We start from the raw sequence: 25,996 nt of genomic DNA, 5'->3' as shown, positions 1-25,996 counted from the left end.
CTCCTGTTTTTCACTTCTCTTCTTTTCAAAGCTATTTGTAAGGCCTCCTCAGACAGCCATTTTGCTATTTTGCATTTCTTTTCCACGGGGATAGTCTTGATTCCTGTCTCCTATACAATGTCACAAACCTCTGTCCATAGTTCATCAGGTACTCTGTCTATCAGATTTAGTCTGTTAAATCTATTTCTCGCTTCCACTGTATAATCATAAGGGATTTGATTTAGGTCATACGTGAATGGTCTAGAGGTTTTCCCTGCTTTCTTCAAGTTAAGTTTGAATTTGGCAATAAGGAGTTCATGATCTGAGCCGCAGTCAGCTCCTGGTCTTATAGAGCTTCTCCATCTTTGGCTGCAAAGAATATAATCAATCTGACTTTGGTATTGACAATCTGGTGATGTCCGTGTGTAGAGTCTTCTCTTGTGTTGTTGGAAGAGGGTGTTTGCTATGACCAGTGCATTTTCTTGGCAAAACTCTGTTAGTCTTTGCCCTACTTCATTCAGTACTCCAAGGCCTAATTTGCCTGTTACTCCAGGTGTTTCTTGACTTCCTACTTTTGCATTCCAGTCCCCTATAATGAAAAGGACTTCTTTTTTGGGTATTAGTTCTAAAAGGTTTTGCAGGTCTTCATAGAACATTTCAGCTTCAGCTTCTTCAGTGTTACTGGTTGGGGCATAGGCTTGGATCACTGTGATATTGAATAGTTTGCCTTGGAAATGAACAGAGATCATTCTGTCATTTTTGAGAGTGCATCCAAGGACTGCAATCTTTTTTGTTGACCATGATGGCTACTCCATTTCTTCTAAGGGATTCCTGCCCACAGTAGTAGATATAATGGTCATCTGAGTTAAATTCACCCATTCCAGTCCATTTCAGTTCACTGATTCCTAGAATGTAGTCGTTCACTCTTGACATCTCCTGTTTGAACACTTATTTGCCATGATTCATGGACCTAACACTCCAGGTTCCTATGCAATATTGCTCTTTACAGCACTGGACCTTGCTTCTATCACCAGCCACATCCACAGCTGGGTATTGTTTTTGCTTTGGCTCCTTCCCTTTATTCTTTCTGGAGTTATTTCTCCACTGATCTCCAGTAGTATATTGGGCACCTACCAACCTGGGGAGTTCCTCTTTCAGGATCATACCATTTTACCTTTTCATACTATTCATGGAGTTCTCAAGGCAAGAATACTGAAGTGGTTTGCCATTACTTTCTCCAGTGGACCACATTCTGTCAGACCTCTCCACCACAATCTGTCTGTCTTGTGTGGCCCCACATGGCATGGCTTAGTTTCATCGAGTTAGACAAGGCTGTGGTCCATGTGATCATATTGGCTAGTTTTCTGTGATTATGGTTTCAGTTTGTCTGCCCTCTGATGCCCTCTCGCAACACCTACCATCTCATTTGGGTTTCTCTTTACCTAGTAAAGTAATGCTCAAAATTTTCCAAGCCAAGCTTCAGCAATATGTGAACCATGAACTTCCAGATGTTCAAGCTGGTTTTAGGAAAGGCAGAGGAACCAAAGATCAAATTGCCAACATCTGCTGGATCATGAAAAACTCAAGAGAGTTCCAGAAAAATATCTACTTCTGCTTTATTGATTATGCCAAAGCCTTTGACTTTGTGGATCACAAAAAACTGTGGAAAATTCTGAAAGAGATGGGAATACCTGACCACCTGACCTGCCTCTTGAGAAACCTATATGCAGGTCAGGAAACAACAGTTAGAACTGGACATGGAACAACAGACTGGTTCCAATAGGAAAAGGAGTATGTCAAGGCTGTATATTGTCACCCTGCTTATTTAACTTATATGCAGAGTACATCATGAGAAACGCTGGACTAGAAGAAACACAAGCTGGAATCAAGATTGCCAGAAGAAATATCAATAACCTCAGATATGCAGATGACACCACCCTTATGGCAGAAAGTGAAGAGGAACTCAAAAGCCTCTTGATGAAAGTGAGAGAGGAGAGGCAAAAAGTTGGCTTAAAGCTCAACATTCAGAAAATGAAGATCATGGCATCTGGTCCCATTACTTCATGGAAAATAGAGGAGGAAATGGTGGGAATAGCGTCAGACTTTATTTTTCTGGGCTCCAAAATCACTGCAGATGGTGATTGCAGCCATGAAATTAAAAGACACTTACTCCTTGAAAGGAAAGTTATGACCAACCTAGATAGCATATTCAAAAGCAGAGATATTTGCCAACAAATGTCCAACTAGTCAAGGCTATGGCTTTTCCAGTAGTCATGTATGGATGTGAGAGTTGGACTGTTCAAAAGCTGAGCGCCAAAGAATGGATGCTTTTGAACTGTGGTGTTGGTGAAGACTCTTGCAAGTCCCTTGGTCTTCAGGGAGATCCAACCAGTCCATCCTAAAGGAGACCAGTCTTGGGAAGTCCTGGAAGGACTGATGCTGAGGATGAAACTCCAATACTTTGGCCACCTCATGCAAAGAGTTGACTCATTGGAAAAGACTCTGATGCTGGGAGGGATTGTGGCCAGGAGGAGATAGTGAGGACAGAAGATGAGATGGCTGGATGACATCACCGACTCAATGCACATGAATCTGAGTAAACTCCGGGAGTTGGTGATGGACAGGGAGGCCTGGCTGTGCTGCGATTCATAAGGTCACAAAGAGTCGGACACTACTGAGCGAGTGAACTGAACTGAACTGAACTGAATGACTGGGAGCTGTGGGCCTTCATCGTCACCAACCTGGTGAGTGGGTATATAAAGGAAGGAAACAGACACCTATAGGGAACTGAAAAGTTCACTGGAGAGGGTCAGTCCAGAGCACAGCCTTGCTCTCAGCTCCTACCACCTCTGAGTGTGTGGCTTTTTTACCTGTGTGTGCTCTTCTCCTTCTTCCAGAGCCAGTACAAGGAGGTCGGGTACACTCTACATCATGTTTATCTCTCTATGTTTAAGCCTTTGCTTCTAGGGCATTTTGTATGTAGAGCAGTTTAAATAAGAACCTTAACATTTAACATCTGTCTTGATATTAAGGTGCTTGTAGTGACCATTCTGTTATCTGTTACATGTAAAGTTAGGGACAAGCTCTTAAGTCTACAGCTGGAAATTCAGTGTGTGCCTGTGTGCTCAGCCACTCAGTTGTGTCCAACTTTTTGTGATCCTATGGACTGTAGCCCTCGAGGGTCCTGTGGAATTTTTCAGGAAGAATACTGGAGTGGGTTGCTACTTCCTTCTCCAGGTGATCTTCCTGATCCAGAGATCAAACCCATGTGTCCTGCATTGGCAAATGGATTCTTTACCACTGAGCCACCTGGGATGCCCCACCCCCCGCCCCAAATTCAGTATTTGATATTTAATATTCCACTCTAGCTTCACAGAGGTCAACCCAAGTGTATCTGCATGCGTGCATTTGTGTGAACTTTGAGCCTCCCCTTCACCTTTCAGTTATGTAAAGCTGTCGTAAATACCACCCGGTGAGTCTAAATTCAGTGCCTCACATTTTTTTAATCATAAGAATTTAAGACAGACAGCAAGCAAGCCCCCAGGGAGCCATTACAGCTAGTCTCATACAGCTAAAGTGAAATGAAATTTGCTCAGTCATGTCCGACTCTTTGCGATCCCATGGACTGTAGCCCACCAGGCTCCTCTGCCCATGGAATTCTCCAGGCCAGGATACTGGAGTAGGTAGCCGTTCCCTTCACTAAGTGCTTAGGAAAAACAGATAATAAAACTCCAAAACTTTACAGGAATGTGATGAAGCGGCAGAAAGATTCCTGTGGGGAGGTGAACCATTGAAAGCTAGTCGGACCTTTTGTGTGTGCCTCCCACTTCTTCTGACTGGTTGGGGTGGCCCTCAGGGCCTGCGGTTCTGGAGGTGCCGGTCCAGGAGGTGTCATGCTCTGTCACAGACCCATAGCTGCCTCCCCACCTTGTTGGGTCCTGACAGTTACCATGAGGGAGGCCAAGGTCCCCCCTCTGGGGTCATCACTCCTTGTCCAACTTACTGGGAATACAGACAGGGAAATTGGAAAGGGCTGCCTGACACAGTGGATAAATCTGTTTGCTGCATTGTTTTTGTTTCCTTAAAGGTGGTTTTTTTTTTTTTTTTTTTAAATAAGGATTGGGTTGGCCAAAAAGTTCATTTGGGTTTTTTCAAGACAGCTTATGGAAAAGCCTGAACGAATTTTTTGGCCAACCCAATATGTTTGGCATTATTGTTTTGTTCACCTGTGATGTCGGACTCGACCCCGTGGACTGCAGCACGCCAGGCTTCCCCATCCTTCACTGTCTTCTGGAGTTTGCTCAAACTCGTGTCCATTGAATCATGTTTGGAAAGCTGTCTTTTAATGGGTTTGTAATGTCTCATGTTTTTAGCAGCTTGTATCTGCAGCTGATGCTTTTAATTAGGAAAGAAAATTGTAAATATAAAACATTTTTAAAAGACATAACCATAGAACACAACTGCTCACTTGTGGATTTTTTTCTGTGTATTCCAAGTAAAATAACTTGAAACAGCCATTGAAAAAAATAAAATTAAGTACTTTTTTTTTTTTAACCTTCTAGATTCTTGCAGGTGCTTTTGGTATTGCGGTAAATATAAAAACACACTTTCTTTCTCATGACTATGAGGAAATATCTGTACTTAAATGAATTCTAAGTGGTTGAAATGCTGAATGTATTTGGAAAACCATGCTGCAAATTATATAATTTGCTTCTCTGCTCAATATGAAATTTGTAAAATTAGCACAAAGACATGATTCTTTTTATTTCAAATAGCAGGTAATATAGGAGACTCTTGCTACTAAAATGTAGTAGCATTTATTGAAGTTGAAAAGTTAAAATTTTACCTGACCTCCTTCTCCTTCTGCCTCTGTAACTGAGCTTGCCCCTTGCAAAGTCTAGATCACATAGGTCACATGGTCTCAGAAAGTGGGGACTTCAATACTAGGAACTGGAGTTTATCCCACTCACCCTTGTCCTGCTCCTTGCAATCACCCAGCCCCTGCAATCCTGCTTAATCATGGCTGTCCAGGTCAGACATCCCCCTCCCCATGTTGACCATTGTTCCCTCACGTGAAACCCTTCTTTAAAACCAGCCTATTAGCAGCTAGTGTTGCCCACTACTCTGTCTATAAAAACTCTGTAATCCCTTTGTCTGGGGCTCAGAGCTTGGAGTGTTAACTCTGCACCCGCTGGTGTAATAAATCTGAGTTCTCCAACTCTCCGAGTGTGGTGCTTGGTTTCTTGGGTACTGGTTTCAGCAACATTTCAACATGAGCTAGAGAGTAAGGTTAACTAACTAGCATTGAAAAACTTACCAATACATATTTAGAAAGTATCTTTAGTGTTAGAAATACAATGGTGAATATGTAATTCAGTGTGGGGCAAAAATATTTAAATTAAAAGAAATGCTCTATTGTATGATTGGAAAATGGGAACAGACATGCTCCTTGCCATACAATCCCATCCTTAATGCCCAGGTGATAATTCTAAATTAAAATAATAAAAAAGAGTAACATACTACCAGTATGATTGCAATGCACACAATCACCCCCATACTTATAATATCTATGCTTAACAGAGCCTCCAACATACAAATACACTTAAGCTCAATGTGTGTAATCTAATTCGGTTTTGACATCCACTTTCAAATCTTGAAAACTTAAGCTTTTAGACTCTAGTCCCTAACTTTCACTGTAAAACTCCTTTCCAAATAAGGAGTTTTATTTATTTATTAGTTAATTGTTTATTTTTTTATTCAGGCCAAGATTTGTCCAGTGCCCCCCATGAAACACTTTATTTTTATTATTGTAGAAAAAAAGGACCTGCTAATTCTGGATTCTCTGAAAGAAATGCTTATCCCAGTCTCCAGGGTCAGTGGAGATTTCCCTGCGAATCAGTTTTCTCCCAGAGTGTGAATAGATGTGTGGGACCAAGTAGTGTTCGAGGGAGGAGGAGTAGGTTGGGGGCTGACCTGAATCTGATTAGAGACCAAGTCTCTCCATGCTGTTTAAGCCCTGGGGGGCAGGAAATGGGAAGCACATGGTCATATTTTGTTGAGTCCAGCAAGCTCACAGTGCAGGTGAATAACCATTTCATATAATCCAGACAAACAGCTATAAGGGAAGATTTCACTGTCAAGATGATAGTAGAAACCAAGAAAAGTTGGCAGTTAACACCTGCTTTATAATATAAAAAGGAGAGTCCATTAGAGTAGAAAGAGCCTAAAGACAATGAAGTATTCTTTTGCAGCACTGGACAAGGGCCCCGCCAGAGAAGGAGTCCTGAGTATCCCATCTGGGCCGTGACTCAGATCCTCACCTGTGGCCAGTGCAGATGAAGGGCCTGACAGGGAAAGTGCACACGCCAGCATCGTACTCCAAAGGAGGGAGTGCTTGGCAGCATCCACAAAACTTACACTCCCACGGTCACAATCTAGGAACACCCCAGCCCTGCCCAGAGGTCTCTCTCTGTACAGAGGCGTGGTGGGGGCAGTGGTCCAGAGTTGGTAACGGTCATCCTGCTTCACACACACAAGGAGAAAGTTGTCCCTGTTGGACTCGTCCAGTATGCCGGCGTCCTTCCTTACCCAGGAATCCTTACAGACGCCTACAGCCCAGTCCCAAGAGCTGTCCACGCGCATCTCCCAGTACTGTTTGCCAGAGACGGAGCTCTGGGCTCCCCAAGCAGCAAGATACTCCCATGTTCCACCACCCGAAGACGCATGGGGACTGTCGTGTTCATACTTCAGACTTCTTGCGTCATCGAACAGCCTGATGCGCTGACTGCTTACTTCATTACTGAGAGAAAAAGTGACTGTGGAGAGATGAGAGAATACGCCAGTCAAAATTAGTGTTAAAATAAAATGATCTATGAGAGAGGAGGGTTTATCTAGGGTCTCACTGGGTGAAAAGTCTTAAGGTTATTAGAAACATAGTTTTAACTGGAAAACATTGGATTCAAACATTGCCAGGAAATCTGCAAGGAAATAGATCATTAGTTACCATGGAAAAAACTGCTTAAAAACTCAGAGATTATAAACAATAGGGAGGTCATGTCTGCTTCTGGCTGGGTACTTTTTATTTCATCTAAAAGACTGGACAATAAGCATTGATCATCTCCAAGACCATGACAATATATCTTACCTCCACCTCCATTACTCCTGCTCAAGGGGAAAAAAAAAATACGTAGTAGAATAGAGAATTGGTGATCATTCTTCCATTTCAGTTTAATTAGCAAATGGACATTGAGGAAACAAAACCTAAGTATGGCTTCTTAAAAGTGATTTCCTTATAGGCTTTTTTCTGCCTTTGATCTGCGGTTCCAGCCTAAGGTCTAGTCTTTCACTTCCTGCCAAGACTTATCATGGAGCTCTGTAGGGTCCGTCCACCAACCATTTGCTTCTTTGTGGTTTCCATACTTTTTTTTGAGGCTTATATGTTTTTTCAGGTTATATCAATGTGAAAACATATCATACATTCGATTGCTAAGAAACTTTCTCTATGTAAATGCACTTAAACTCAAACTGGAATATCCTCGATTAATAACCAGGTTTCAGTGAACAACTGACATGGTAGGTGATGATATTTCTAGGGATCCAGGATCCATTTTGGAGTATGTCCTTTTCTTCATTATACAGATTATTCAAATTTATAAGTAATTGATGAGGCATGAATTGCATCAGTCCCTGCACCAGCCTGTGTGTATTCTGTAGAGGATTTTAGTGACTCTGTGACTACACATGTCTGTATGTGCCTATTTGCAGGCTGCTCTGCACAAGCTGAGAGATGAAAAGGGAAAGACTGTCTACAGAAACAAACACTGAGGGACCCTACAGGGCAGACACACCAGTGGGGTGATACTCCGGAAGCGGCTGAGCGAGTCCATCAGCCCGGCCATGGGGCGCGCAGGGAGTTCTGGGAGCAGAGGCTGTGGCACGTGCAGCTGTGCTGACTCACTCCTGTAAGAGGAAGATGCGGTTCATCCTTCTGCTGCCCAGGGCTTCTTAAACACAGCCTTTACGATAAGACAGCATCTTTCAGCTCAACATTCTTCATCTAAATCCTTTTCTCCACAAGCATGGTATAGGATCAGGCTATCCTTAGGAAAATTTTTTTCTCATATTTCTCATGATCTGTTTTCAGCTTCATTTCCCAGAGGTACTTATCTTTCTCACCTAAAGCCTGGAAATACTAGTCCTTGAGCTTCAACATGTTTATGATCTTGGAATTTAAATTAGTAAAAACTGGACTTTTGGAAAAGTTTGCATTGGGCATGGCAACACATACCTCCCTCAGCCACAGGAGCAAAATATGCTATTAATTACTTCAATTCAAGTGTAACAGGAAATCCTATTCAACAAAACAGACACAGATACGTGCGTTTTAAGTTGTGTCCAATTCTGTGTGACCTTATGGACTGTAGCCCTCCAGGTTTCTCTGTCCATGGGATTCTCCAGGCAAGAATACTGGAGTGGGTTGCCATGCCTTGCTCCAGGGGATCTTCCCAACTCAGAAATCGAACCTGCATCTCTTGTGTCTTCTGCATTGGCAGGAGAGTTCTTTACCACTAGCGCCACCTGGGAAGCCCCATAGATCCATATACACACAAGCAATGCAGTATTGTCTGGCACATTATGTGTTCCCTTTGTTAAATGCAGCTTGATCTCTTACACAGCCCTCACAGTGCCATCAGCAGCATCGCAAGATCAGACTTACCATTTCAGTTTGTCTCCCAATTCCTGTCAAAAATAAAATAAGGAAACATAAGACTAGCCTTCTTCATAAATAGCCAACCAGTATTTGGGTTGGGGAAAACATTAGAAAAGTTCTTATCATCACCATGAGAAAACAGTCAGGACACCTATTGTCTTTTTTCTCCCCAAAGGAAATTAGCACAGCTTGTTGAGAGAATCCAAATTCTTGATAAATTAAGAAATTTCAAGGGAGAAGAAGAGAGAAAAAGCACAAGGGTAGTGACTGGATAACCCTCAGCTCTCTGTAAATTGATGTTTCCTAGGGCTTGTCCTAAAAGTTTAATGTGCCCCAAACTAAAGGCAACTCAGACCTGGAATATTCCAACAGGAGGTGAAAATTTATGAATATATCTAAAATTTCTCCCATTGCCCAACTGGAGATCAAAACATTGAATGGCAGTACAAAAGTTGTTCCTTTCTGGATTTTACACAATAAAATTACAAAAGGAGATTTTGAGAAGGGAATATTCCCTGAGGAGTCGCCATCATCACAATTCTGCAAAGGTTGCTCAATCATGATTTACATGAGTTTCACTTTCTCTATTATATTTCCCACTAGGAGAGACTCCCACCTTAGGATGCAGGAGATGAAAAAATAGACCCCTGGTACCATCTAATGGGCATCAAAGGTGTAAGCTTCAGATAATACATTTTTCAGTCCTCGATCCTTACCTGGAGCAGCTCCACATTTGGTTTATAGGACATTTTCTTGAATTCTTTGTATATTACTTCGAGATCTATCTTCTTTTTTATTTTTGTTGTTGTTGCTTTTTTTAAATTTTATTTTTGGTTTATTTTACTTTACAATACTGTATTGGTTTTGTCATACATTGACATGAATCCACTACGGGTGTATACGAGCTCCCATCTTCTTTCCACTCAGTTCCTTTTGTTTTTTTCTGATTGGCTTACAAATCTTTTGGCCTTCTTTTGTAATAAACCTGTTTTAGTAATTTTCTCCCTCCTGAATAATTGGAGTTACCATCTGATAGGTTTTCCTAATCATGTCTTCGTATCCATTCACGTAAAACTGGTGGGAGAGGGGTTTCAACAGCATTTAGTTTGCGCTGACTCATTCTGTCTCCCAAGAAGCTACACTCATCTTAAACTCGTGTCTTCCTTCTTCTTAGAAATCAAACTTATTCCTCTTTCCTTCACTTGTTTTTCATGGTTTTTGACTAGGTCAAGATTCAAACCCACCCTTTTCTCAAATAACTTCCATCCATTTCATACATGTTTCTGAAACATCTGGAGAAGATCTTTTCATGGGTCATTTCTTTCATATGCCTCCTATCAAATCTGAAAGACCCATGTAAGCAATTGAAATCGATGGGTGATTCATGCATCATGTGCAGGATCCTGATTTCAACATTAGGAAGTAAACTGATGTCTCATCTCAAACCTCCCAAACACCATAGCCTGACTTCTCTCTGAGTAGCTATGCTCCATTTTATCCTCAGGGTGGGTATCCTAAGGAACGATCTTCAGATTTTCATCTACTGCCCTCAAACAGATGCTCATCCTCCCAGTCATTTCTTTCATTCCTTTTCTCTACAAACACGTTCTGTAAGGTCACAGGCTCCTACCCGCAATGTTTAGAAGGTCATTCATTCTCATTCCATTGCATATTCCTTCCCAGTATTGAATTCACTCTCTCACTCTTTATCTGTGTCTCTTTATTCCTTTCCCTCCTGAGGTTTTTCTTTAACTTGTCACATTTTCTGCTTACTCTCTAGATAATGAGCTGTTACTCTTCACCATGATACTCACACCTCTTAAATTACTGTTCAATTTCCTTTGTATCCACCTGAGCTCAGGTACTAATCAGTTTGAAAACACCTGTGTTTCTCAATAATATGTCCCTTACTTTCTAGAATGTATGACTTTTACAGAAATCTGTGCCTGAAATAACCCATGAATTTTTAAATGCCCCCTTGACCTTCAGAATGAGAACTGGTCTTAAACCTGGGAAGTTTCCCCTGAGATCCTGAATCCCTGGTGCGGAGTCGTCCTCGTCCCATCCTGTGCCTCCATCTCGGCACTTGTGCCGCATTCTTCTCATGGATCTTCTGCTGTAGTTCCTGATGCATTAGATTCCAAAAAGCCCAGGAGGCTTGGAAATGTAGGTTGAAATGGTACATGGAATATTATTCTAAATAGTGTTCCACCCATTCTCTGAATTTTTTAGCACATGATTATTTCACCTCAAACTATTAAGGGACAAGTTTCCAGCATGTCTGCCTCGATCTTTTTCAAAGAGAAATGCATTCTCCTATTTACCACCCAAGTGTCAGTTCCTTCACCATATTTTTTGAGGTTTCTTTCAACATCGTGTATCTTTTCCCATAAAGATCTCATTTGGTTTGCCAGCTTCTCCTGTAAAATAACTGACTTTTAGTGCCAGAAAATACTGAGGTTTCAGACCCCAAACAAGGGCATGTACTAGGGAATGTCAGATACAGGAACTGGAGGAAGATTAGCAAGGCCATAACAGATCACCACATTTCCCTTTTCTTCCTCACTAATGATCAATTTCAAGAGATTCCATATGACAGAACCACACCCAGGGAATCATCATTTTAGGGAAAGGAACAAGGTTTTTTTTAAAGATAGCTAACTTTCAGATACTGTGGGATCTTGTATCAGAGTTTGGTTCTAGTGATGTTTGTCCCCTGTTAATTCCCATGTACTGAATCTTCCTTCTTTGTCCAGGGTTAGGAAACCAGGACCCAATGAAAAAGACTTTTTATGCTTGTAGATATTGGAGTCAAAGACTTTTCTCAAAATGAAGGCTTTACAGAGTGTTGAGCATAATAATGTGTAATCCAAATAATCAGGGGGTTTCCTGGTTTCTCAGCAGTAAGGAATCCAAATGCCAATGCAGGAGATGTGGGTTCAACCCCTGGGTCAGGAAGATCCCCTGGAGAAGGAAATGGCAACTCACTCCAGTGTTCTTGCCTGGGAAATGCCATGGACTGAAGAGCCTGGTGGGCTGCAGTCCATGAAGTCACAAAGTCAGACATGACTTTACAACAAATTGACTTCATAAGCGAGCCAGTGGATACAAGTTCCTTAAAGGCAGGTGTGCTATGGCATTTTCTCCATAACTGTATCACTGCTAACTAGATTTGTCCTGGCACTCAGTAAAGAGAAGTTTCAGTCAGCATCATCTTCATCATATTCTTTTAGTCTCTTAGGTGTACCATCCCCAAGCTTCCTAAGTGCTCTCAGGGGCATCACTCACTCAGGATTCCTCAGCAGCCTCTTCAGCGGGACAATGTCTGTGAGTCTTGTGCTCCTGACCTTGAGAGCAAACCAAACAGAGCAAGCTCTTGTCGGCTTCACAGAAGATCATCTTTGTCTGCTTCTGGGTCCCACACAGATGTTCCTCATACTTCAGGAATTGCCTGAGATTGGCTTTTCTAACAGTGGACGCCAGAATCTTCAGAAGAACACTGGTTTTGAGGTTTGTCTGTTCTGATCGTTGTTCACACCTGGACAGCTGGCAGGGACTTTGGCTTGTTCCCAGAAAAGACAAAGACAGGACCTACAGAAGCTGTGCCCACAGACTATGGTGACTGGGTCTAGAAGGAAATTCAGGCAGATGAGGCAGGTGAGCTCCTTCTGGAAGGCTTCTGGGATTTCTGAGTCCATTTTCCTGAGGGAAGAACATCAGGAGTTTATTCCTCTTTCCCCAAGACACAAAGAAACAAGCAAATTAGACTTGGGGGATGACTCAACTGAGGAACTCTATTGGGAACAGAAGAGATTGGAGTTTGCTTTGACACAAATGGAAAACTGAGACACAAAGAGAGCTCTCAAGAGCTGCAGGAAATTTTCTCGACCACCAAACAAACAGTATCTACTTCCTGTCCCCTTTTCCTCTACCTAGAGGAGAACTTCAATTTTGTTGAGGTCTTATTTTCCTCTAAGTAGCATGAGCTTTAGGAGTTAGACGTAATTTATAGCTCTTGTTATGGGTCTTGATTGCCCTACACAATCAATCACAATACTCCATGCCAGTCATTGATTTAGCACAAGATATTTGACTAAGCTTGTATTTTATTATTTCCTGTGATTGTCAGTATTGCTGTGATTGGATGTCCTTTGTTTTATCTCAATCTAAATTCACATCCACTATCACTTTTTTTCTCTCCAAAACACTTTCTGAATACATTCAGAGTTAATGAAGATGAAAGTAAATTTTGTCAAATAGGATCCTATGTAACAGAAACTATTGACATAAACTCACTGTATTTAATTGTGGGTGCATGCCTGCTCAGTTGCTTCAATCGTGTCTGACTCTTTGGGTCCCTGTGGACTGTAGCCCACCAGGATTCTCCAGACAAGAATACTTCAGCGGATGGCTGTACCTTCCTCCAAGGAATCTACCCAAACCAGGGATTGAACCCAGGTCTCCTGTGTTGGAGGCGTGCCGGGAGCCAGTGTGAGGAACTTCGACAATGGCAAAGGTCATGAGGAAGGAGGTGCTGCATACGCAAAGGCGGGATCGAGCCTCAGGAAACCCCCTGTTCCCGAGCATCTACCCCCCAAAACCAGTGTCTGCCTACTTTACTGCCTTATGGTCTCACCTATATCTCTGACTTTACAGGGGGCTATCCCCCACCACCTCTCTCGGAGAAGGAGTTAACCTACAGCTCCAGTTAATAAAAATTCCTGGGAGTGACTAGGGTGTTTCAACTTACAAACTCCTCTGAAGGTTATCTAGCCTGCCTGAACAGGTTCGTCCAGCCACATGTGATTGTTCACAGCCTCCCAACTGTGAGAGGCACAAAATGTTTTAAAACTTTCCAAAGACAGATTCTTTTGGGAAGTTAGAAATTATTAGTATAGTGGGTTGACTAGGGATTATATTGGTGAAGAGTTTTTCATTTATTGGGCCAATGTTTGCTGCTAAATCCCCTGCCCTTATACACGTTAATGAATATATAACTAGCATATAGGAGAAATAAGTATTAACCTTTAAGATTAATCATGTTAAACCTTAGGCTAAGTAAATTCCTTTCTTAATTGTAACCCACTACACCCTCACCCTATAGGAATGCAACTTTATCTGGTACCTTCGGAGGGTGGTGCCTGGTTTAAGAAAAAAATCACCCCTGGAAAAAAATAAGTTTTCTGGTTGACTGACCGTTATCAGAAAGAAAGGGTCATACAATGTTAGTAGGCCCTCTGGCCAGAAGATGATATAAAACCTCTAAGACCTTTTATATGAAGCACCTGATTTTGATAAAGGTCAGGTCTGCTGACCCCACGTGACTCTGTATTCATTCCTATGTATAACAAAAAGTATATAAGCGAACCTGAAAAATAAAGAAAACAGACCAGTTCCTGGAAAGACTGGTTTCCCCCGTGTGGTCTTTTCTCATTCTCTTCTTTTCTGGCTGAATTCCCATCTGGAGTGTGGAGGCTCGCCATGTCTACTTACTTGCCCTGGCTTCTAAGACCCATGCTAGAGGGAGCCCAAGGCGGGGCACCCTACGCTATTGAAGTAGGCACTGGTGGCCTACATAGATGGTGCAAATTCCTTGTCTTGGAGTTTTATTGGTTTTCCATGTAAACCAAGTTATTCAGCCTCTTTTTCTCCACTAAATTTTCCTACTACACTATTCTTTTCTAATCTCTTTTTATCTGTAATTAAATAAGTTCTTTCCTAGGACTCTGACTCTGTCCTCACTTCAAATTACCCTGGATCAACAGGGGCTGGACCCCGGCACAGGCGGATCCTTAACCTCTGAGCCACCAGGGAAGCCCTTCATGAATTGTAACATATACTGATTGGCTGCCTTTCCCTTCCTGTTTAATCAGTATCATACTCATTAATCAAACCAAAAATGAAACCATAGGGTTACATCTTCCAAGTCTTTAAAATTACTATCAGACGCCCCTTTCATCTTGTGGTAAGATGCAGTTTGCATGTAATGGTGATAATCAGCACCAAAAAATAAATCATACTCTTAAAATTGACTTTGCTAAAATATTGGATCCTTGTGTCTGTACTAGTTAAGTACAGAAATTCCTCAGACATCTCAAGTGTCACTTTTCTGCCGGCTAAATTACTTCCTAGTTTCTTTAAAATTTCAGCCATAAAAACTTACGTTTCTGAAGAGAAATGATTTATTTCACTTTAAAATAATATTTTTTTCTCAAACTATTGCATTCCTTACATAGTTCAATAGAATACAATAGTGGACAATATTATCTCTCCTGTGTATACAGGCATACTCCATTTTTAAAGTAGACCATTGTAGATACTACACATGGAGATAAATAGCTCTAAAAATTATTTTTAGGATCTATACCACTTTCTGAGTCCTTGTAATGCATAGGAATAACTAAGATGAATGAAATTAGAGAACTAAAATTAGTCACCATTAATTCCAACGTGTATGCCATTTAGACAATATAGAAATACAATAATTGTACTAAGTTGACACACACAGTTACTTCAATGAAACAACCTCAGCTTTCTGTTAAAATCAATAAATTTTGTGTTTTTTTCCCCTCCTTCCTCAAGAGAGTCCCAGGAGCTGCTTTGTGATGAACTGTGTATGCGCCTAAGCAGATGTAGAAACCGTTCATCCTGGAGAATAATGTAAAGTTGGCTTAGGGATCAAGAGTTCCAATGTGGTCATGATAGCTTACTAAAGTGTCAAGATCCAGGTGAGCTCCAAACACTGCCTCTCAGTACTGAAGAAAACTTTGGCTCCTGGAGTCTCCTTATAATGAATCTCTAAACCCCACCCATTTGTTCCAAATGATTGAATTTCATCAGTCTTCAAGTGGGGTTAATACAGATGATGAGATTCTCTGAAACAAGATAAGATTGCTTTAACACCTTGGCTTGTCTACATACATGTCTCTGCAAACATCTGCTCATCAAGAATCACTGACTGTACTACAAACCCACCCTGAAATATAATGATATTCGACTTTCTGAATATTAATCATTTTCATTTTTAACTTACCAAAAAAGTTGGAAAGATTATTTCATCACTTAGAGAGTTTAGCTAATGTCTTGGAAAACTTGGAAATCTGTTTCTTGAGGTTCATTCAAATATGTTCTGTCATGGAGGAGGAGCTTTATTTTACCAATTCATTCATTTTTGCATTTTAAAGGAACACTGTAATGTAAGAACTCCTGTGTTCACCACTGCAGAATGGAAACATCTCTTGCTCCTCACCCTCACACTCCAGATCGAGCACTCCAGTGCCCCCCAGCAACAACAGCACAGGGGTTTCTGCCTGGTGCTCCCCACCCAGCTCATGCAGGACAGTAGAGGAAGGCCCCAGCTCAGACACACCTTCAGGCCAATGACATTAAAAGGTTGCTCTGGTATAAAACAGAAACATTAGTGACCACAGTTGGAAAATTAGGACAAAGACATATTTTGAAGAAATAACACATATCCTCACCTTTCTGTCCTGATATATTTCCCATTTGACAGTCAGCTGGAGAGGGCAGAATTTTTGAGAAGAGTGGGAATCAGGACCGTGCTTTTACCTCTTTCAAGACATCTGTACTATTTATATGTATTTTAAGGAGCTGATGGCTTCTGAGGTGGCTCAGTGGTAGAGAATCCACCTGCAATGCAGGGCACACAGGAGACACGGATTTGGCCCCTGGGTTAGAAAGATCCACTGGAGAAGGAAATGGCAACTCACTCCAGTATACTTGCCAGGAAAATTCCATGGACTGAGGAGTCTGGAGGGCTACAGCCCATAGGGTCAGACACAACTGAAATGACTGAGCATGCATGCAGGCAAGCTGTTGATGCTCCTAAATGTTTATGAATGTGCATTTAAAAATGATCTTGACGATTCATAGACTTAGAGAATGAACTTATGGATGTTGGGGGAAGAATGGGAGGAAGAGGGATAGTCTGGGAGTTTGGGATGGACAGGTATACACTGCTCTATTTAAAATGGATAACCAACAAGGACCTACTATATAGTACATGGAACCTTGCTCAATGATATGTGGCAGCCTGGATGGGAAGAGGGTTTGTGGGACAATGGATACATGTATATGTATGGCTGAGTCCTTTTGCTGTTCACTGGAGACTATCACAACATTGTTTGTTAATCAGCTATACTCCAATGCAAAATTAAAAGTTTTTAAAAAATGAAAATGATCTTGAATTGCAAAAGCACAACCACTGTCTTAGGGGGGCCCACAATTGTTATAAGCATCCCCAGGTCATTATTTTTCTATTCTTAACCAATTTCCCTAGCACCCTTCTTTGGTAAGTGAAGTGTGGCAGTATAGGTTAATTTCTACAATATTTTGTGTTTCAAATTAGTCATAAAGTGTTTTTAGGAATGCTGACATAAAGATGACTTTATATTATTTCTCTGTTTTTCTGTATTTACAAATTGCAGCAGTCACAAAAATCAGGGCACCAGACACAAGTATACAGTTTCCTCTTTGGAACACACGGGTACTCTGGATCTCCTCAGTGCAAGAGTTTGGTGACTGTGTTATCCCAGAGTTCTCAGAAGTGGATGACATTAGGCCTGTAAGTGCATGTTCAATGAAAAGTCTGCCCCTGCTGTGGGGCAGGTGGGAATGAGGCTTAAGGGAGAGGGGATATGTATATATATACACGCTCCGATTAAAAATATACTTTAAAAAAGTTGGCTGCTCAGTGTAAGCTCTCTAGTTTAGAATCAGGATGAGAGACTTATGTCTGCAAACTCCCTTCATGATAGCCCTTGGATTACTTTAGTGCTTGTGTGAATAATCATAGACCGGGTGACCCTGTGGGCATGTTTCAACCTGGCTGCTGCCTTCACTTCCCCGCTGTCATGTAGCCCTGCCAAAGAATTTACCAAATATAAAAATACCTCATTGTTCTATTATAAGTTTATTATGAAGACCGCACGGAGTAAGTGTACTAGGTAGATAGTCTGGAACTCAATAAATTGATCAAATCTGATCATACACATTTCTGGATGCAAGAGAAAGAAATTAAAATTTTGTCCACTAAGATTACTGTTTGTGAACTTGACTGATTTCAGTGGATTTCTATTTTTAACCTTATAACATTCAGTATGGTGAATTGTTTTTCAGTATTTTTTGCTGTCATATGGAGTCAACTGCTTTAGAATATTAACTAGTTAAAAAATATACAAGAGATCGGAGACTAAGTGCAAACTATTGTCACTTACATAGTTTAATATGTAAGATATTTTGTTCAATGATATCCCATATTTCAGAAATTCTGATTGATTTTCTATTTACTGATTTAGTTATTGAAAATGCTATGTAATACAGTCTTTGGTCCATGTATCCTTGTTTGTAATAATTTCTATTGGAAAGAATGCTAGAGGTAATGTTGCTAGGTCAAAAGATTTATATAATTCCTTGGAAAGCCCAAGAAGCCCCCACTGAGTGGATATCACAAGTTCCACCATGATTTGAACTATACACTAAGCACCATTCCTTTTGTTTACTAACCTGATATAAATAAGTATACCACTTCATTCCTGCACCCCAGTCTGGTTCATTTATGCAAGTAAAGCACATTACTTACAATATAGATGAACCTTGAAAGCATTAAGTGAAAGTAACCAGATATAAAAAGTCATAAATTGTGTGAACCCGTTTAATTGAAGCTATATAATAGAAAAAATCATGAAAAATAAAACTGGATTAAGGGGCTAACAAGATGGGGGAAGGGATATGGGGAGTAAATATGTGCATTGATTTGTTTTTGGAGTGATGGATATGTTCTGAAATTAGACAGTTCTTGTTTCACAAATTTTTGAATATTACTAAAAAAACACTGAATTATGTACTTTAAATGGCGTAATTGTTATGGTATGTAACTTTTATGTTAATAGAACTATTATTTTAAAAAGAAAAGCAATTGATTATATTTTATGAAATATTCCATAATAAATTTTTATTAGAAAAAAATTTAATTAACAAATTTATACATTCAACATGGTCATGCCATTTTATACATATAACATACAGTCACTATGCTTCATTAAATTACAGTGTGCTCAGAGATAGTCAGGGATTATTATCCTGTGGCCTCACATGAGTTTTTGCAGAATAATTACCTCAGAGGAGGTAAAAATAATGGTCACAGAATTTGACAAATCATGGAGACCTAAGACAAAGGAAAGGCTTCAGAGGGAAGGAAAAGGGGGAAGGAAGGAAACTGTATATGAGGGATCCTCTGCAAACATCGTAGAAGCTCACAATTCCATTGTCATAATCCAGAAACATCCCAATCCTACCCAGAGGCCTTTTCACATACTGAATGTAGGGTGGGGCATTGGTGAAGAGGCTATAATGATTGTTCACCTTCTTGGAAAATAGAACACATGCTTCTTCAGAATAAATACTGATATTAGTATCAGTTATCAAGATATCTTTGCAGATGCCCAGAATCCAGCTGGAGGAGTATGTCACGTCCAGCTCCCAGTAATGCCTCCCGGAGGTGAAGGCCCGAGCTCCCCAGGACATGACACTCTCCACAATCTGAGGCTGTCTGGATGCTCCGTGGTGCTCATCTCTGAACATCAAACTTGCATCATCACCATCCTCAGAAAGGCTCATGTGGTGAATGGTCATTGTCTGACTCAGAATGTTATCCACTGCAGAAAGAGCAGAAATCAGGTTAGCAAGTGGGATTTCCATGTCTCTGAGAGGCAGAAGGCAGAGGTTCCCTACCCACTGAGATTTTTTTTTCATTTTCCCTCCTCCAAGGAAACCCAAAACAAAGACAGCAAAGTGAGTTCAGATTGTTCTTCTACAAAAAGGAAAAGTTACTACTATATATGGCATATAGAAACACCTTAAATCATATCAAAAAAGAAGACAGATATATCATGAACTGTATGAAGTCTTGATTTAATCAGTCTCTTGATGATCACTCTGAAAACTGAATATTCTATTTCTTTATAACCATATGAGCAACGTGATTGCTCTCTTTTGGTCTATGTCAGATGTAACTAAAAATATGTAAGTGACTTTGCATTTTCATTAAACTATAGGTTGGAAAGTGCAGTCTTGATCTTTGCAATCCAAATATACAGGCAGAAAAGATGCAACAACTTGGGAGAGTCATATAATATCATTTCAGATAAAAATAAAATAACATTAAAAGGAGGCTCCTTCCCAGGAAGCTCTAATGAAGTGCAGTCCTGATCACCATAGGGCTGACCCTCACCTCTGAAGTTGTTCAGTGTGTCTAGGATTCCAGTGACAGGCCAGCAAGTGAGCTCTGGGTTCACTGGCTGAGGCTTCTGCATCTCTGCCAAGTCAGTCCTGTAACAAATGACATAGATACAAGTCAAGGCCAAAGGCTAATCACATGACCATTACAAAAAAAGCAGTTTTAACCCAGGAAATTTTGTTAGAATTGTTTTTGGTTAATTGCATATACAATATATTCTACACAGTTTGGAATATAAAGAAATTACCAGATTTTTTTCCTAAATATAAATTATATCAAATTTCAACTTCCCCATCAGATATTATTCTAGTTTTCAACTCATTGAACCTCATTCCCTTCCTCTATTCCATATCAGCTAATGCAAAGATACTGGGCATTTTACAGACAGAAAATTTAGGCTAAGCCTTTGAGACTTCAGTCAGTAAGTAGTCATCAAGGATACATTCAGTGTCTACAAGGAAGAGAGCCAGACCTGTTTGCTCGTGTCAGCGAAGCAAGGGACTCCAATTCCAACCTGGTTATTTTGGTCCAAAAAGTCTACATTCTCAGTGGGGAGCAGAAAGTCACACCCTCTGAGGTTCTGCCTATAAGGGACCTTGCAATGATGGAACAAGCTGAGTCACTGCTACTCCTCAAAACAAAAGGACAGTTCTTTTCTCATTCTTTGGGAATTTGCCTCTTTGGCTTTCCCACTTTCCAACTCTTTAGCATAGGTGCTTCCTCTGTGATATCTTAGAAAATCCCTTCACTAAGTTCAATGTGATGAGGTTGGAAAGGATGGGGTGAGTGGGTAAAATAAAGCCCAGAATGTCAGAATGTTTTCAGGTATATTGTATTTCAGCCAAATGAAAAGGAAACTTCTGAGGCCAAGGACTGAAATTCTTTTGAAATAAAATAGAAAACAGCCGAAAAGACAATATTGGTCATCTGTATATGAGGGTGCTGCACCTATGGATTTACACATGGATTCGATTTATAAATTCTCAGTTATTTATGTACTTGTTTATTTATACATTTATTTATTTCATGGGAGGTACTTCTTGGACCAACGATTTTAAATATATTTTAAACGCAGCTGTGTATATATGTCAACCTCGGATTCCCAGCCTATCCATTCCCCCATCCTTAGTCCTGGTTCTGAATGGAAAATATTCAGAAAAAAATTCCAGAAAGTAAAACTTGAAAATGCCACATACCAGGAAACTATTTACAATGCATTTAATTTACATTGCATGTGTTAGTTGTTATAAGTCACCTAGAGATGACAAAGTGTATAGCAATATTCTTTTAAGTTAACTGCAAATACTAAGGCATTTTGTATAAAGAATCCTGTATCCCAGAATTCAGGGACTTGAAAACAATCTCCCATGGTACCGTGCATCTACTTCATCAAAAAGGTAACAACTGTTCCAGAAATGAAAATTTAGTGTATACTCACATTTCCAATACATTTGCCAAGACCTGCAAAGAAAAACAAAGATCATGTTAATCATGAGACTTCTGTCGTTTTGCATCTTCTTCTCTATTCTTTGTTCAATAAGATATTGTTTTTTAAATTATCTTCTAAGGAATACTCAGCAGGCATCCTAATAACACAGCCTAAGCTAAAACATGGGGGGCTTCCTCAGGGCACATTATGGAAGGAAGGAGGTCAGAAGGGTCTGCGTAATGATACAGCAGCATCTAGGATTCCAGTGTCACCCTCTGCCAGTGCTGTTCTCAAGGGCAGAGCTCACCATTTAACAAAGCAACAGCAAAAACAGGGCACCGTATTTAACTACAGAGTGAAACTGATGACTGGTTGTAACAACCTTGCCTAGAGAACAGGTGAAGCTTCAGTGTCTGTGGAAAATTTGGGATAACGGGGAGTGACAAAGGTTTAGGGGAACACATACTGAGATTTACCCCCAGAAAGTTAACTTTCCGCTGGTCACAGAATTTTGCTGATTTTAGATCATCTGTCTGGATAGTACTCCTGATCACACTGACAGTCCTTAGCTAAGACATGGACAAAAATCTTCCAAAAATTACCAGAATATGTTGAACTAGGGGACTGGACTAATACAATAAAGGGCGTCAAGGAGCACCATCCCTCCGCTGAGAGTAAGTTTAAGCAGGGAACATTCCAGTGTCACAGCAACTCGTCTAAAAGAGTGTTTCTGTCTCTGAGGATGGGCCCTCCTTTCTCACCTGGAGCAGCTCCCCGTCCGGCTTGCAGCACATCCCAGTCAGCTCTCTGTACATTTCTTTCAGACTTGCTCTGTACTGAGTCATTCTGAACACACTGTCCTCAAGTTGTTCACAAATCTCCTTGGCCTCTCGCTCCAGGGCCTCCAGATGCAGTTGCTCCTCTTCCAGGAGCGACAGAGGCATCCTCCGATATTCAGCTGTAATCATCTCCTTCCTTAAGGCCACATAGTCCTGTGGGGATAGTGGACTCAAAGTATTGCTTATGCTCACATTCAAAAGAAAATTTCAAATATTATTTCCTTGATGTCATCAAGAATGTTCTTGACAAACTGTTGGCCTCAAGTATCTTCCTGTCCATGGTTTCTCTGAGTTCCTAGTCTCTGGCCCTGTTTGAATCAAGCCATCTGAGGGGTTCCAAGCTCTCCCCTTAGAAGGATTCTTCAGGGTTCTTACTCTGTCAATTATTTCCTCTTTAATTTGGATCATGTTTTTCTCTTGTTCCTTGCCCTTATTTTTCTAAATATATTTAATGGGGTAAACTCCATTTTGTATAGTTTTAAAAGTTGCTCTCTTTTCCATCTAGGTACTTCTATACTCCTCTCCTCTACTCAGAGTAACAGTGCAGTGTTGTCTTATACTTCATTTCTGAGTTTTATTCAAATCCTCAAAATTTGGCCTAGGAACACTTTTCATGCCAAGGTTTTCCCGTGTACTAGTATTCCTTGAACTAGCTAGCATGTATTGTCCTGTTCCAATTGTGATTACCATGGTCATTTGAAACCATGCTTTTTCAAGGGAAGAGATCAATATTCTTTAATGGGAATGTAAATAGACCTAAAAGCTGGAATTATATCATTATCTATAGAAATAAATAGGAGCGTTTTTATTCTTACCTTAAATGACCTAGTTTTTTTAGCTTCCTGGTGCAGAATAGTTTGCATTTCTTCTCTGATTTTCCATAAAGAGCCCATTCTCTTTAGAAGTTTCTCCTACAAAATACCCAGGGATTTAGACACAGAAGATGACACTGTAAATTTCATCCCCTTATTCCTGAACAAAGGCGCTTGTTGGTTACACAGAAAACTTGAGCTAGAATACTGTGGTCATATTTTCCCACATTAATCTGAATCTAACACCAAGATGATAGTGACAAAGGTGCATGCTACAGAACTGGGGAAATGTTACAGATCATGAAATCCAATCCCTAAGAAACTGAGACTCACATACTTATATAGCTTGATTAGGAAAGCCTCAAGCTCCCATCAGAAGCCTCTGTCCCTGGTGCTGCCACCCGCCCCAGGATGCTGCATTTCCACACGTGTGGACAATTGGGCAACAACACTGAAAGGACACATTATATGTGAGGATCCACATTCAGAACTCCCACCTCCACTATCTCCGCCCCCATCACCATCATCACATCCTCATCCTCCTCTCTGACTTAGGAGCCTCTAGATCCCAAACTGCTCGAGAGGCATCACCTACCCGGGACTCCTCAGCAGCCCTGTGTATTGGCCTGTGGCTGTGAGCTGTGTGCTCGGGGCGTTCAGAGCAGGGCCCACAGAGCAGGGTCTGGTCAGCCTCACAGAAGAGGCCTTTGGCTTCCTGGTGTGTCACACAGATCTGCTCCTCAGAGCTGTGGTCGTGGTCAGCTCTGGCTTGTCTGGCAAGGGAAGCCAGCCTCTTGAGGACGATATTGGTTGTGAACTGGGTCTTTGCTGATATTCCCCTGCACTCAGGGCAGCTCTTTGGAATCCAGTCTTCCTCCCAGCAAAGGCTCAGACAGGGACGGCAGAAGCTGTGCCCACAGTCTATGGTGACGGGGTCCAGGAAGCAGTTCATGCAGATGGAGCAGGTGAGTTCATTCTGGAAGGCTTCTAGTGTGTCTGAATCCATGTTTCTGAAAATTAAAGATAGAAATAGAAATGGTAAGAGAAAGTCTTTCTTCTGCCTTGATCAGGGAAAACAAAGCCTTTGGCACAGTCCTGTCTTGAACTTTGTCTAATTTCCATATTTGCTAAACCCCAACACAAACCTACATGCTTCGTCGCTCAGTCGTGTCCAACTCTTTGTGACTGTATGGACTGTAGCCCACCAGGCTCTGTTCATGTGATTCTCAAGGCAAGAATACTGGAGTAGGTTGCTGTGCCCACCTCCAGGGGATGTTTGCTACCATGGATTGAACCCATGCCTCTTAAGTGACCTGGATTGCCAGGTGGGTTCTTTACCATTATTGCACCTAGACTTCCTCAATGGCTCAGTGGGTAAAGAATCTGCCTACAATTTAGGAGAAATAGGAAATGTGGGTTGGAGGCCTGGGTTGGGAAGATCCCCTGGAGAAAGGAATGTCCACCAGTCCCAGTACTCTTGCCTGGGAATGCCCATGGACAGTGGAGCCTGATGGGCTACAGTCCATGGGGTTGCGAAGAGTTGGACATGACTCAATGACTAAGCAGAAACACAGTACAAACCAGGAAATGGTGACCACAGACAGGTTGTATTCTTGCTATAATAAAAAGGATGAAATTAGATAAGAGAGCCACTTGCAACTATTTTTTGTTTGTTTATTAACCTCAGGATAAATATTAGGATGACTCCAGAGTAACTTTTGTCAGCTGATTGGTACAAAAGCATATATATAATTTCAATCTGTCTCTCTCTCTCTCCATTTTCCCCTACTTACAACCCACACTAACACACACTTTGTCTCTTCATTAATGTTCTCTATGCCTTCTGCCTTTGAAGTGACATATATGCTTTTCTAAAGCCAAATAAAGTTGTTTATGAATAATTTAAACTTAATATAATTAATGTTTTCTTTAACTTTGACATTCTGAAACTGTTAACTTGTCAGTGTTTACTTACAACTTAAATTAACAAAACTATTCCTTTCAAGACAAAAAGAAAAAAAATAACTATGTCATTGCTAGTTCATATTTTGAACTGGTGAATGTTCCCACTATAACAGTAATTTGTAAAAAAAGAATCAATTGTTCACTAAAGAAAGTGAAAGTGAAGTCACTCAGTTGTGTTCAACTCTATGCAACCCCACAGACTGTAGCCTACAAGGCTCCTCTGTCCATGGGATTTCCCAGGCAAGAATACTGGAGTGGGTTGCCATTTCCTTCTCCAGGAGATCGTCCCAGCCCAGAGATTGAACCCAGGTCTCCTGAATTGAAGGCAGACACTTTACTGTCTGAACCAATTTGACTATTCATTGTTTACTATAACCACAGAAATAAGTTTGAATATACACAAGGATTTCTGCTCTACACTGGAAATTCCAAATATCTGGTTAGTGGAAGCAACATCAAATTTTTTGTTTTTTGATGTTTCCTTCTTTGCCCATTCCATTTCTTTGGAGTCCCTTTTGGTTGATTGGATCTATTTTCAGCACTTTTCATTTATGGACTGCAAAGTGATGTCTTTAAAATGATAGCAAATGTGACCATTTCAAGAAGGTTTTCTGATTAATTTAACCATTTAACTCATATTCATCTGTGTAAAGACTATCAAATGTATTCATTATGTTGAATATTTTAGGAGTACTAAGACACCACCCTTATGGCAGAAAGTGAAGAGGAGCTAAAAAGCCTCTTGATGAAAGTGAAAGAGGAGAGCGAAAAAGTTGGCTTAAAGCTCAACATTCAGAAAACGAAGATCATGGCATCCGGTCCCATCACTTCATGGGAAATAGATGGGGAAACAGTGGAAACGGTGTCAGACTTTATTTTGGGGGGCTCCAAAATCACTGCAGATGGTGATTGCAGCCATGAAATTAAAAGACGCTTACTCCTTGGAAGAAAAGTTATGACCAACCTAGATAGCATATTCCAAAGCAGAGACATTACTTTGCCGAC

General features: G+C 40.8%; 1 protein-coding gene and 1 pseudogene across 1 annotated transcript; both read right to left on the bottom strand.

Moving 5' to 3' along the window:
- Positions 1-5,155: 5,155 nt before the first annotated feature.
- LOC138427268 (tripartite motif-containing protein 43B-like) lies at positions 5,156-12,387 on the bottom strand (annotated as a pseudogene).
- Positions 12,388-18,865: 6,478 nt separating this feature from the next.
- Positions 18,866-24,032, bottom strand: LOC138427100 (tripartite motif-containing protein 64-like). The gene is made up of 6 exons (XM_069566378.1): positions 23,622-24,032; positions 23,030-23,125; positions 22,124-22,367; positions 21,321-21,330; positions 19,941-20,038; positions 18,866-19,365 (listed from the first exon to the last, which is right to left on the bottom strand). The coding sequence occupies exons 1-6, from the start codon at positions 24,030-24,032 to the stop codon at positions 18,866-18,868; spliced, it is 1,359 nt and encodes a 452-aa protein (XP_069422479.1).
- Positions 24,033-25,996: the final 1,964 nt, after the last annotated feature.

The sequence above is a fragment of the Ovis canadensis genome, chromosome 21, assembly GCF_042477335.2.
Source record: "Ovis canadensis isolate MfBH-ARS-UI-01 breed Bighorn chromosome 21, ARS-UI_OviCan_v2, whole genome shotgun sequence".
Lineage (NCBI taxonomy): Eukaryota > Metazoa > Chordata > Mammalia > Artiodactyla > Bovidae > Ovis > Ovis canadensis.
Note: the sequence above shows the minus strand (reverse complement) of the source record. Positions and strands in the feature narration are given on the sequence as shown.

What these genes read in the sequence shown, in the direction of transcription:
- LOC138427100 (XM_069566378.1), bottom strand. Translation starts at nt 24,032, where the DNA reads ATGGATTCAGACACACTAGAAGCCTTCCAGAATGAACTCACCTGCTCC. An exon ending in GGGCTGCTGAGGAGTCCCGG is followed by an intron (nt 23,126 to 23,621) that starts GTAGGTGATGCC and finishes GGTATTTTGTAG; the next exon opens with GAGAAACTTCTAAAGAGAAT. An exon ending in AAAAAACTAGGTCATTTAAG is followed by an intron (nt 22,368 to 23,029) that starts GTAAGAATAAAA and finishes CTATCCCCACAG; the next exon opens with GACTATGTGGCCTTAAGGAA.